Source organism: Cuculus canorus, chromosome 1 (genome assembly GCF_017976375.1).
Source record: "Cuculus canorus isolate bCucCan1 chromosome 1, bCucCan1.pri, whole genome shotgun sequence".
NCBI lineage: Eukaryota > Metazoa > Chordata > Aves > Cuculiformes > Cuculidae > Cuculus > Cuculus canorus.
In genome coordinates this window covers 126,740,636-126,755,154 of record NC_071401.1, presented here as the reverse complement: position 1 = coordinate 126,755,154, position 14,519 = coordinate 126,740,636, and the positions used below count along the sequence as shown (strand labels likewise).

Genomic DNA, 14,519 nt, shown 5'->3' with positions numbered 1-14,519 from the left:
GAGGAACCTTAAACTGTGTTACTTGGGTCATTGTGCTGACAAAAAAAAAAAAAAAGGCTTTATAGCATCTAAAGCATGTTCAGCCTGTATGGAAAGAGCAGTTAGACGTAAGGGACCACCAGGCTAGACATCCTTCCTCACCTGGTCGCACTGAGCACTTGGAAGCTTTACATCCTCCATGGATGCAAGAGAAGCACCTCAGAGCTAGGCCTGGCACCTAGGGACAGGGCGCCATCATGGCAGTGGAATAGGGCTGCATAACTAGAGGGATCTAGGTTTTCCCTTCTTTAGTTTCAACCCAGTACATCAAGACAGGCTCTGAAATAATCCGTCCTCCTTACAGACAAATACTTCTTTTGCAGAAGGAGGAACCCAACCCGCACTACAGGGTACCATCACTGCAGTGGGACAGGGCTGCATTACTAGAGGGGTCCAGGCCAAATTGACTGTACTGGTTGGAACCACCACTGGGAAAAAAAAAGAATGGAATACTGCTGTAGAAGCTTTCAAGTGCAAGTCCTAGCAGACAGTACTGTGCACAATGGCTAATAACACTTCCATAGAGTCCAGTCTCTTACCTGACTCCTTCATTGAGGTTGTAAAGTTCATGGTCTGGGAGACCCTTACGCTGGAACACTGCTATTACTCCATTGTGGATACTGAAAGAGAACATTAGGAGTCATTAGCACCCGACTGAATTTTAGAAGGCTATCACTTCCACAATAAGCCTAATATCTCTGCTTAATATACTGCAGGACTTTTAAGTCATAGATGACTTCTGGTACCACATCTCAGATGCCCTAAAAGGAATTACTGCATAGAAAACAGATATCTTTGAAAAATAACTTCTTTTTTATTTGTTCCTACACCATAACTTCAACAGTTGCACATCTGCAATCAGCAGTTTCAGAAAAATTAGACCTATATTTTAGGTACTTTTATAGGATAGCAAGTACAGCCTTTAATATGTTCATATACAAAGTATATTTGAAGCATTTTTAAGCATATTTTCATCTCCATGGCTCACCACAGAGATAATTAACAGCTTTACTCTGAGATTAGTGATGATATTCACAGCATTGTTGGCATATGTTTGTCTGAGCTAAGGTTACTTGATTTCTTTATCAACAAGCCAGCATTTATGCAGGCTGCACACTATACTTCAAGCTTAACCCACAAATATAGCATCCCTTTTCTAGAACAGAACCTCAAGAATGGCTAGTTCTTTAAAAAAGAAATAAAAGAAACACTGGACAATTATGAGATTTAAGTCAATATAACCAATCTCTCATTCATTTTCAAAAATGAAACAACAGAAAAAGAGCAATTGGTTTCAAAGGATGTTTCCTATTACTGCTTACTCATTTCTCAAAGATTTATGCTCTGACCCTCCCTCCGTGGTCTCTCTGTCCCATGTACACATGCACAGAGTACACTTATGCTCTAACCCAGCTTATTTTGGCTGGCTCAAACAGACACACTCAATTTACAATTATTTGAAAATTAGCAACTAAATGTCTCTGGTATACAGTCAAGCAACTTGGGTATTTCAATATTATGAGTAATATGTGAATTACGATTAATGTAGTGAATAAAACATGCACTCTTTACATGCTTCTCTGATTCGGAAATGAACTTCGCAATGTTCTCTGCTAGCCTTCTGCAGAGAAGAATGACTAAATATCTCTCACAGAAGCAAGCGTGCTCTGTCTCCTCTCTTTCAGTCCTTTCTAAATGAGGGGGAGGTTTTCTCTTTCGAGCTTAACAGGTCCATTATTATTCCTCAAATAAATAAAAGAGTGCAAGCTTTTTTTAAAGAAAAACTTCAGGGGACAGATAGTGAGCATATAAGTTGTTGGTCATGTAGTAGAACTGCATCTAGATAAAACATACCAGTGGTGATCTTTTAATCTGTCTGGAATCTTCCTTGAAGTGTGGGACAAGTGCCTCGCCTGGGAAACAAGTTTTGGCCCTGCTATGTTGATCAGCAGCCTTTCCTTCCCATGGCAGACAGCAGCGCTTGCATGCACAGTGCAGGCATGCAGTCCGACGAAGGTCACAGAGATCTGGCCCTCTGCACTTGCTCAAGAGGCAACAAAGAGGATTTAGAATAACCAGGATGCTCTCAGTGGCCTAAGCTGGTGTCAGCATAATAAAAAGCTAGCTTAAATCTTCTTAGTTACCTTAATCTAATTAAAAAAAACCCCGAAAACAACAAACCCAACCCTTGCTTAAATCAAAGTAATGCTATGGTTTCTATAATGAATTATTGCTTAAAAGTGTTTAGTCAGAATGGTACAACCTTTTGTTGTAAAGAAAATCTGAGCTGCTGCTTACACACAGAAGTCCTGCAAGATGCTTGAGGTGGGTGGATCACCTTTACTTGTTCCTGTGACCAGCTGCCATGGAGGCTTAAGTCAATAATGTATGTAATGAAACCTGCATTTTAATAGTTAACCTGAATTGGAAATGCCTTGTAAACTGCCTTCTATAACTCTTTCACAACATGAAAGTTCATAATGGGCGCACTCATGCACCGATATTACTATGAACATCTTCCCTGTGGTGGTTGTGTGTGTAAAGGTGTGCTCAAGATGCAAAAGAACAAAGCAGTGCAGAGGAGACAAAATAGAGCCCAGAAGAAAAGAAAAAATAGGTCAGCTCCTGAACCACACATGCTCAGTACCGATTAAAGCTCCAGTCTCCAACCAAGACCAGACTTCACACTGTATATCCAGTGTGACAATACAGCAAACTCTTCTGGTTTGCTGTATTGCACCAACAGACACACTTTCCACTGAAGCACAGATGTAACCACCTACTCCTGCAGTGCTGCACTTTCTCCTGCTTAAGGAAACAAGCAATTTCTAACACTTCCCCACCAGTATCTTTTACTGGCAAAAGAGGGACCTGGAACCAACGTGCAGTGCGCATTGAAACAAGATACAGCCACCTTCACACCGAGAAAAGGCAAATTTTTGAGTAATGGGATTATGGCATTTCTTGAAAGTACAACACCAATTCATTAGCCGGCTCCTCAACTGGTATGAACTGGGGTACATTGCTGTGGCAGCATTATTTAACCTGAATCCAGGCACTAAGGTACATTTTGCAGGCACCTTTCCACAAAAATGTATGCCATGGATAATCTTCGTCTAAAGATTAAGCCTAGAAGAAGACATTTTGAGAGACCAGCAGCGGGGCAGAAAGAAGCCCAGGAGGAGGCTTCTTGTGGGTCAGTGGGTGAGCAGGGAAGAGAGAGGCATGGCTAGAGCAGGCTGGCTGAAGGAGGGAAAATCAAGGCTGTAAAACTGCAGAGACCAGATTTTTTTGGGGGGTTGCCTTTAGAATTACGACAAAATGTCAGATAGCTCCACAATTGCCACAGATTGCAGTTGACTGCCAAGAGAGAACTACATAAAACCAAGAAGGCAATCACAGCAACAAAAATCAATCCACCAGCCTAAGAAACTTTACCTCTTTGGAAAGACTACACATTGTAGATTTGCCTGATCCTCCAGAGAAGACAGCAGCTCCAAGACTTGCTATTCACCCACACAAAATGTGGGGAATGGCAGCACTAGCACACACAGCACAGACCATCCCCACTGTTTGCTTTAGCACAAACAGATCTGGAAGGTGTAAATCCCCAGAATACAAAGTTAGATGCTTGCTGAGGGCACTCCCAACCAGTCTAACAATGTGAGTGCCAAGGCAGAGAGGGTAGGGTTTATTATTCTGATTTTTTCCTAACAGAAACCACTGCCTAAGTAGTTCATCATCACCAAAATGTACATTTCCCTTGAGTCGCTAGTTGTTCATCTAGATACCACTTCCTTCAGTGGGTGGGAGGTTGGATTCCCCCAGCACTGAAGTATCACCCCTGTTCTTTCATTGATGCTTTTAAGAAGTCAGGAAGGAAAAACTATTATCATGAAAACACTGTTTTCTGCCAGGTCAGAAACAGCTGGTCTGCAGAGTTGAGCAACAACTGTAAAATTGAGCTTGCAAGACTGCCTGAATCCTGACCTGTTTGCTTTGACCGTGGCTGTGGCCCTCCCAGCTTGGCACTTCCTGGCAAAGCAAGTGGAATGGCTCATGTTTTCATTTGCGAACAGCACGCATCATGGATGAAATTAGAATTATTTAGTTTTTCCAAATTCTCCTCTTTCCAGAGTTCCAAATTGAGTTGATGTGCATAAATAATGCTGTGAGAATTATTACATCCTGTGAGTACCAGGAAAAGGCAACATTTTCACCTTCAAAAGGGACTAAGTGATTTAGGGCTCATTTCCCCTGGACAGTTACGGGAATAGCTAATTAACAAAAATTAACCTGATATACTTGCTTCAAAACCTCCTTGAAGACACCTTTGCTCCAGAATAAAATATAATTTTTCTAAATTAGCTTAATCCAATTGGGAAGAGACCATTCTCAGCACAGCTTCAGTCCAGCTGCAACTCCACAGGCTTTCCATGAGGCTTTGACCCTTTCAAAATAAGCTTGCAGCTGCTCGCTCACTTACATTTCTGAAATTTCTACCCAAGGCAAAGCAATCTGGAAAGAGGGATAGGCTGCAATTATGCGCTGGATCACACAGGTGAAAATAAGCTGGTCTGCAAAACTCAATCTTCAAAGAGTTTTACAGGCATTACTTCATGAACATCAATTATAAACACTACTCTTGCATATGAAGAAGCTGAGACAGACAGAAGAAGGGACTTCCCTGAAGTGCTACCAAGAGCTAATAGATCTGCAGAAAGTAGGACTAAGGAGATTTTGGCTTCCAACCATACCATCATTCAAGCGAGTATAAGTCTAGAGTGTTTTGGAGAGCAGCGGTTCACCACCACCACCACCACTTTCTGTTACTATAGTCAAGCCTGGCACATGCTCCATATGGTGTAGTGGTGGCTTAACTAGCTGGGAAGGCCCCTTCACCCACTTCGTCCCTCCTCTCCACCCCACATGCACGCACAGAGCCAAATGCTCCAAAGAGGGCTCCACAAATAGAGTCAGGAAAAAAAAGGTGATCCTCAGACAGTCAAAAATATTTCAAAATATTTCTAAATAAACACTAAATATTGGAAGACAGAAAACTTCCGAGCAGAAGAAGTAGATAAATATGCTGGTCTGAAATTTTTTCTACACTAGAAAAGCCTCCCTGTGACCCGAAGAAAACATTCATTTTTAATTAAAAAATGAAATATCAATCCCACAACTGTAAAAATTACTTTACAGCAAGTTATTGTGCTTATTACAAGCCTGTAAAAATTAGCCCAAACCATAAAACTCTTTCTGATTTCATAAGTGTCCTTGGATTTTCTGCTGACCTCACTAATGACACAGACATGACATCTCTGTTTTCTTCGCCTTTTCTTTTCTATCTCCTACTCCTTCACATTTCTGTGAATCTTCCCCGTTTTCTTACACCAACAAGGATCTAAGTGGCTTAGACTGGAAGCTTTCTTTCCCACAGCACAACTCAGACATTATCAGCTCCTGATTAGGCAGTTTGTGCTAGCTCAGTCAGAATGAAAACCTCACCATGGATTTTATTTGCCCTGAGAGGCAGCCCCCGCCCCAAGGCTTGCAAGCTCAAGATTAAAACCCGTGTGTTTCTCAGTCCAATTGGTTTAGTCAGCATTCAGCCCTCATTTTTGGCCTGAAGCAGAAAAGGGAGGGAGGGGGGGAGAGAAAAGGAACTGAAGACAATGCTAGTGAAAAAATCTAAGCTATTTTAATCCAATGCAAATTCTGTGAGCTGTAATGAAACCGTATTGTTCCACTATGTTGCTGTTGGTTGCTAGTTAACGTGCACTGCTGGTGTGTTGCTGTATAGATCTTTTGGGGTTCATGGGAAAGCAAGCTCAGAAAAAGCTGTACTATAAAGACTAATTTGCATAGTAGCAGACAGCAGCTCAGCAGTGATTTCCCTTTGATCTAACAGTGTCAAGAAGTTTTACAGCATTTTAGTTTAGAGGTGAAGTAAAGTTATCACTTAGGAAGATACTTTCGTTGCTATCACTGAATGCTACCTGCCCCTGCACACTGAACTCTGTGATTAAGCTCCTGCAGTTTCCCTCCCTCAGTGTCAGAAAGCAGCAGGCATCCTCTGGTATAAACAGTCTGGAGGCTCAGACTGATCTGAAGAGAGTGGAGGTGGTAGAGAGGATGTCGCTGGGCAGCCAGACTGTAGCCACATACAAGCTCATTGCTGATGGGGAGCCTCAGGTCCTCCTCAGAAAAGCCCGCAGTGACTGGGTTGCTACCATGCAGAGGACTCCACCAGGAAAACTCTGTCTTGGCAGCATTTCATTGCAGTCCCTGGCAGGGCTGAGGCAGCATCCTCGCTCCACCTCAAAGGGCCGATTTTCAGTATGGGATCGGCAGTCTCATGTGGGGCAGGGCCTGCCATGAGGCTGTGCTTTACATTCCTCTATCAATTTTGATAAACTTGATTCAATGCCTCTTTCAAAAGCAGATACACACATGCCACACCCAGGCACAGCTGTTAACATTAGGCAAGAAACCAGCAGACATTTAAATATAGAACAGCTAGGCTTGGTGAGAGGGAAGAGCTCTGCTGGTACATCTTAACTTCCTTGATCAGCAAGCTCTTACATATTGCACAGAATAAGACAGCACAGGCAACCCTTTCATTTGGAAAAAACAAATATTCCTGTAAATCAAAGTACAATATGCTAGTCCTCTGTTGGGGTATTTTAATTTTGCAAGGGAAAAATAAAAAACCTTCCACAGCCCAAGATTTTCAAAATGCACGTGAGATTTCTGGTGAGTCAAAGTTTCAACAGCCAGTTTGTGACACTGATGTTACAGTCTCTCCAAGAGAGCTGAATGAACACCGATTCCCTCAAGACCAGACCCTGTCACACATGCCAAGATGAGCACACACTGGTGACAGGCAGAAGCTACCATGGATAACTTCTTAATACAAGTAATCCAACATCATTAAACCCTGGCTTTCCTGAGGATAAGTTTCAGTTTTGCAGCCTGCAGAACAACTGAGTTTCTTAAAACCAACAGGTGATACTAGAGTGGTTTTGTACCTGAAAGAAGTGTTACGCTCACTCTTTTTTTCACTCTGGAGAAAGCCTTATGCTATCCAAAAAAGAAATAAAAGGCCTTCCATTTGCCTGTGCAGCAAAACTGGCTTGTAGTCCACAGTACTTGCCATAGCTTTAGGCAGCTGTTTGTGCAGGTACGCGATGCCCACTTGACTTGCCAGTGCAGGCAGCACCAGCCTGCTACTGCACGACAGCAGTTCTGCCAGCACTTCCAAAGTGTTTTGGAGGCATGTGCCAGCAAATGGCAGGGACGGCCCTGCTATCCCTGCACAGGTAAAAGGCAACCTACATTGGGAAAGCAGAGGTAGGCCCAAGTTCACTCAAAGCAGCGACAGAATGACTTGTGGACAGGTGAAGGGACAGTGTCTCACCATTTGGATGAACAGCACAGAAGTCTTACTCGCTGACAGCCAACCACTGTGAGCTATACCTGTACTGTTCAAATTAAAAATAACAAACTCTTGATCTGTCTCACTAAGGAGAACCCTCTGGTCTGAATATCAGCAGCCCCTAAGCATTGAGCTCTCCCTCTCACAGCAAGCCCGATGCCTGACCTGCACTCCATACACATCTGCCTCCACGGCTCTCTCCCTACAAACAAGACCTGGAAATGCTAATCCCTGCCAACTAAAGCTGTCAGCACACCATCACAAAAAGGCTTTGGGAACTGTATTCTGTCATCTTGGTTCACACCAAGGAGTATCTCACTCCCTACTGCTTCCCATGGCCAAGTGAAACCCCAAACAGCAGGAGCCACATCAGCCCAATCTAGCTTTTAATTACCACCACTCCCCAGATGTCAGGGGCAACCCCATGTCATATAAATAGCAAAATATTTAAGCAGAAACTTGCTATTTTTTGTGGCCAGTGCAGTTTCAGGGCTTGGTGCGTTGCTGGCATTTACAACTAATTCGTAATGCAGGCATGAAACCATAAATTGAGTGGTAAGCGGGACAGAAGATGCAATATATTCTTTTGTTTTCTCAGAACTCAAATACCTTTAACAAATGCGTTTATAGTTCACTAATATTTTTCTTCCTACAGCTGCACCGCCATACAATTATAAAACATTACAAATGATACCTTCCAAGATGTGACCCAGGAGATGATATTTCATTTTCAAAAAGGATATAAGAATAGAATTCCTAACCACTTAGACTCATCTTTAGGCATGTCACCAAAACGATCATTAAGATGCTTTCTGAATATTTCTGCTAAGTGACACGTTCTCAACAAAATGTTTGTATGGGGGTTTTTTTGTCAAACAGAATAAAACTCAGATGTATAAACACAGTTAAGAAAACAATCAGTGCTTATTTTTCCCTGTCCAAAGTGCGTGTGCTTGCATGCGCACGTACACGCACACACAGATATTTGTAGTAATGTGAGTAAACTGAGTAGAATTTGTCATACCTGTATCAACAATCAGCAATATTTATAGTTATGCAGACAAAAAAGAATGTATTTTAATAATCGTATATACATAATTTTTTAAACCGAAGTAAACCAAATCAACCTTGAATGAGAATATCAAGATAGACACAAAGGCATATTTGTAGCTAGACTCTTTGAAATAAGTCCTTGTCCATCACAAGGAAGAACAGGCTGAGCCATCTGCAGGAAAGACTCTTTGCTATCAGCCTTCAGTCAAAGGTTAAGAGTAATGAGAAAAAACACGCTCCCATCTCTTACTTGAACATGAATTCTGGTACGCTTAACACTAACACAGAAACCCGATGTACTGTAACCTTGCCGAGCTGGGAGCAAGGCAGCCTAGCCTGCAAGCCGGCAGAATCCGTGCGTGAATCACGGCTGCGGGAGCATGGAGAGGCTGCAGGGGAGTCAGTACATTGTGCAAGACCTTACCTGTTCCAGGTAGCGTTGGAGCAGGCCCGTCGCTGCTGGGTCCCCCGCTCATCCAAGGCTGCCTGCTCTCTCTTGCCCAGATCACTGAGGCTGGGCGAACTCATGAACTTCAACCTGCGAAGAGTCCTCATGGTCAAATGTGTGTTTGCGTGTGGCAGCTACAGATACACCATCCTGTTTACACACACACACACGCAGCTGGAGCAGCAGCAGTGGCAGCAGCAGCAATGCGAGCAGTTCCCTCCGTTCGCTGTTCAAAAAAGAAACTTAAAAAAAAAAGAAGAGAGAACCAGTCTCTACGGAGCACACCTCTGCCAGCAAGAAAACAAACCTTTAATCAGATCAACTCTGACGTCATCAACTGTGGTTAATAATTTCTCCAGTCCTTTCAAAAAACAGAAGTCGAACTTCTGGCTGCTGCTGCAGCACTTTGAAGGGGTCCCTTGCAACCACAGTTGCCCGAGTGTGAGGGCTTTCCCTCCCCGTGTCCCCAGGCACCACGACCCAGGAATCTTGCTCAGCGCCGCGGTGGCGTGCTCCACCTGTCGTGGGAACTGCTCAGCTCAGCTCCTTCAGCGGCTTGGTTGGAGGGGGGGGGGGATGGTGGTCTGCTATCATTTCTCAACCTCTCCCTCTCTGTCTCTGCACTCATAAATGGAAATGAAACTGGAGGGCAACAGACAGAAAAAAGAAACAAACCCACCAAACCCAATCAAGCAACCAATACTGACGCACTGATACTTCATTGGAAAGTTTCATAACTGCCTGTGCCCTGCCACGTTACAACACCGCACACACATGCTCTCGCTCTTTCACTTATAAATATACATACACACACTCCCGCACTCCCTCTCTCCCATACACATAGAGCACAGCCTCACGGCTCGCCTGGGAGGCTGCTTTGGCTGAAAGTGTCACATAAGCCACAAGATAGAAAGAACTGGCAAGCAACACAACTGCAGAATGAAAAGTGCTGGTCTGGGGTTTAGCATCTTGAGGAATTTTTGGGGGTGCAGAGAAGAGTCAGACACTTTGTCCTTCTCTGCCTGTTTTTTTTATTTTTTTTTTTTTGTAAATCGAGAAAACAGCTGCAGAACTTGGGGCATACTTAGGTTCTACAAAAGCCCCAGGTGTCTCTATCTTCAAATGAAAAATCTGTCTCTCTGACTGCAGCACTAGAGCTGAAGGGTACACTGCTACAAGACTCCAGCCTGTGCTTAGTTCACTGTCACTCACTCCCGGTTCTGTTTCAAATTCAGGAATGCCTGTCTCATCTTCTGGGAAGTAATGTAACACAAAAGCAATTAGCTTTCTCAGAAAAGAAACTGTTTGCATTAGAACAAGCCAGGGAAAGGGGCAGAAATACTGGAGAACTTGGCCTTTCTTTTTCCTCCACTTTCTACTTACTCTTTTCATCTGTGACAACCTATTGTCTAGATTCAGGCTATAGTTGTATTTGTTTGTGTTCAAATAATATAGCAAAGCTTACACTACAGGAGAACTGAACTTCTCACAGCAAGATCCGCCTGATGTGCATCATTTACTGACATATTTTAGTGAAAACTGATTCCTCTCATTCAAACTCGTCTAAGCTTATTGCATATAAATATTTACTTACAAAATCTGTATTGGATATTACCTCCATGGGAACCAGTTGCAGAACTATCTAGGGAAATAAATCCATTTTTACCTTGTGCTAGTTTTAGCAATAGTAGCTTTATCCAGCTGCTTGGATTCATGTTATATTGATTGTCCTTCCTACACCAAAACCCTCAAGTATACAAATGAGCACCACAGTAGACAGCACGTAATTTCACTTTGGAACGGACTCGCAGCTCCACATCTAAACTACGCACAAAGACATCGCTATCCCCAGTGTCTTCCAGATGTTTAAATCATTCAGACAAACGAACAACAATCCACTATATACACAGCAGCAAATGCAAAACAAACACAACAATATATGGCTGTATTCTAAGGAATGAGATGGCTTCTGCAGCATACAAATCAGTGACCAAAAATAGATACAGCAGAACACTGCTTTGTTCAAATCAGATGAAGGGCACTCAATTTCTGTGGATAATACAGCCCGTGAGTGCAGGAGAGCACAACTCTGAGCTTCTGCTGAGGGCTCAGATAAAACATGCATCTACCCAGTTAAGGGAAACAACTAGTTAGATAAACCTATGGCAATATAATTCCATCTAATTTCATTTTCCACCTAGCTCTGTTGCTTTTCTGCTTCTCACTTGCTGTGAATTTGATAGGCCTTGCAAAATGTTATTAAATGGGATTATATCTTTGGAATTTTTAACTCTTTGATCCCTAGACTTTAGAAACAGTATCCTGATGATGCCAGTATCTCAACAACTGCATAACAATATTTCATCCGCTTTTTTTCTTAAAATCTTCAACTTGCTAAATTGACAGAACCCAGCAAGATGCTGCATCAACCTCGGATACGCCAGGCTATTCTGCAAAAAGCAGTACTTGGCTTCCTCAAAAAATGCCAAATCCCAAGAGAAGGAGAGAAAAAAAAGAAAGTCCTCTTTGTATGTTGAAAAATTACACCTATAGAGGCCAAACTATTTTTATGCCACCCCATCAATCTCAGTAACCAGTACTAGATTCAGAGTCTACACATGCGCAAAACACATGGGAGAAGCAGCATTCCAGTCTCCTGAAAAATTTCTCATTGAGGTAACAGAGAGCAGACTTTCTGTACGCTCCTTCCTACGTAATTCCACCTGATCAAATGTTGATTTATGATAAAATTAATCCTTTTCAACAAGGGTTACCTCCACCCATAATTACCAAGTAATATTTCACATTTACATTGTGCTGTGCATCCACAGACATCCTTGACTTCATGGCATTCATTAATTCAGTCCTGAGCAGCTCTTGGGTATGGACGTAAAAGGTATGGTCCACAGCTCAGCATGAACAGTGAAGAAGAGAAAGGTGATGTGACTTGCCCAGACCACCCCATGAGCAGGTGGCAGAGATGTCAACAGACTCCAGGATCTCTACCTCCCCATTGCAGCATGCTACTGAGAGGATGCTGCAGGGACAGCGTAGCCAGAGGACTCCTTTGGTTCAGGCAGTTTGAGGGCAGTGCAGAAGATAATGCTTTCCACCAGGGCTTGCGATGTGCCTGTTCCTCTGCAGCCACTTGTGAAGAGAGTTGTCGCAATACAGCACTGCCTCAAGATCGAGTGGCTAAGCAGCAGAGATTGCTCGCTATTGGTCATGGAGAGGGATAAGAGCACTGACCAGACTAATTGGGAGGGAGGAGAGGACGAAGGATTGGCGGGGCTCTCTTGTAGGCTCAATAACAAGGACTACAAGCTTCTTAGATAGAACAACTGCACTCAGCACATTCACAGAGCCAAGACTGTAAAGTACTGTTATGTTAATTCATTTAATCCCTGCATGCCATACACAGTGCTAATACCACTATTTCACTCACAAGAAACCTGCCGCTCAAAGGTTAAGGGATTTAATCAAAGCCACAAAACCACCTCAGTGTGGAAGACACATCCAGCCTTCTTCCCTTTCCTTCCAACATCCATCCTCATAAAAATAAAGACCTGTCTCTACTAGAAACCATTCTTTCATCTGTGGGGCCCACATCCTGCGGGTGACTGCATGGTAGGTCCTGCAGCTGCCACAGTGCCAGAGATGTAGGGGAATTCTGCTCTCCTGGACTTACTTGCTATCTTGAGGCCTAAAACAATGTACAGGTTCATAAAAATAGGCTGACAGCCCAAGAGGTTTCATCCTGTTATTGCAAGACAACAATGGCATACAGATCCAGGACTTCATTGCAAACAGGGCTTTTAAAATAATCACCAAGGGTAACTCTGTAGTTGCCTCCTGGTATGCCTGTAACGCCTGCAACATTCTCACTGGGAGCTGTCGTTTAAAGATTGCATTGCTGCTCCTAGAAAATGCAAAAAAAAATAGAGGCAGACCTCCCCAAGCAAACACTTTGTTTTAAAAGAATTTTAAAAAAAAAAAAAAAAAAAAAAAAAAAAGAAGAAGAAAAAAGAGAGAAAGGGAAGGGAAGGGGGGAAGGGAAGGGAAGGGAAGGGAAGGGAAGGGAAGGGAAGGGAAGGGAAGGGAAGGGAAGGGAAGGGAAGGGAAGGGAAGGGAAAAGAAAAGAAAAAAGAAAAGAAAAGAAAAGAAAAGAAAAGAAAAGAAAAGAAAAGAAAAGAAAAGAAAAGAAAAGAAAAGAAAAGAAAAGAAAAGAAAAGAAAAGAAAAGAAAAGAAAAGAAAAGCTCTATGTTTTATTTCTGTAATGATATGTTAATTTTTACAGTACAATTGTATTGTCTTCTTACAAGTTTCTTTTTGACCATGATGAGAGGGGAAAGAAATCAAAAAGTGAAGTCGATGAACAGGAACATTAAGAAATTCACAAGATATGAAAGCATAATAATGCTGTCAGTGCTACTACAACTGCCACAGGACAATGTGTCTTTGGCTACACCGCTCTGCAGCTGCAGTGACAGGTTAACACTACAGCAATATTGGTGCCAGTGGGAGGATATAATCAAGAGAATTTGCTATCTCAGCTTTATTCACCAGTGCTTTGCCATGTAAAAAACGACTCAATAAATATAAATTTTAATTGGAAAAAAAAAAGAAGAAAAAGCCCGCTATTTGACTTCATCTCACAGAATCATTTAGGTTTGAAAAGATCCTTATGATCATCGAGTCCAATCGTAAACCTAATCTTACCAGGTCCACTATTAAACTATGTCCCTAAGCACCACAGCTTCCCCTTCCTGACATCCTCTCCTTCTCAGGGAGGGGGCCTGGTCATCTCCTTCCTCTTTTGGAGAAGAGAGCAGAAATTCCTACAGAAATGCTGAATGATCCATGTTCTGTGAGTAAAGAACAAAGAGGCAAAGCGTATCTATGGCAGAAAGGAGTTAAACACCTCCTTAGACAAATGCACTTTAGATTTTCATAAACTATACCACAAAACTTAGGGCATGCCTCAACACATGCCAAAGCTCAAGAATTAGTCTTCTGAAAAAGCACACTTCTTAAAGGCACAGCACGTCCTGCTGCGCCAGCAGAGGAGGGGCAAGGCAGGAGGGAAGAAGATGTGAGTATTAGGAAAGAAAATAAAAGGAGTAGAGGGGGAAGTGAAATTGCAAACCTTATGACTCATCAATTCCTCTACTACACTATCCACATAAAGCTCCTTTATTGTCAGAAAACAAAGAATAAAGAGAAGAAAGTATGAAATGAAACAGGCACTATTTTCACCCTTACCCCTCCATCCCACTGACTGTCTGCAGTCTCTGGAGATAAAGGCACTCTCAAGGACTGTTTCTGCCCATCTTTTCTTGAGGGTGGTCGCAAGACAGCCTTGGTTTAACCAGTCCTTTGCTTTATTTCTGCTCTCACCACGGCCAAGCTCTGATATACAGAAGGGCATCTGGGCTTACTGGGCCATCTCCCCAAGCTCTGAAACAACTTCTGTGTCCTCCTGTACTTCTGCATCCTGTTATCAATAGTGCCCACATGACAGTTGTGTTCCTTTAGACAGA

At 42.7% G+C, this 14,519-nt stretch overlaps 1 protein-coding gene across 5 annotated transcripts in view; it reads right to left on the bottom strand.

Moving 5' to 3' along the window:
- PRR5 (proline rich 5) overlaps positions 1–14,519 on the bottom strand; it is a 92,999-nt gene that overhangs the window by 44,737 nt on the left and 33,743 nt on the right. For 2 of the 5 annotated variants that reach the window (XM_054056215.1, XM_054056211.1), the window contains 2 exons: positions 8,955–9,220; positions 579–659 (listed from right to left, as the gene is read on the bottom strand). In XM_054056215.1, the coding sequence (XP_053912190.1) occupies positions 579–659; positions 8,955–9,085 (212 nt within the window). In that variant the 5' untranslated portion in view covers positions 9,086–9,220. Of the gene's footprint in view, positions 1–578; positions 660–1,893; positions 2,035–8,954; positions 9,221–9,285; positions 9,476–14,519 lie in introns of those variants that run through there. The other 3 variants (XM_054056231.1, XM_054056223.1, XM_054056240.1) reach the window with 3 other exon arrangements.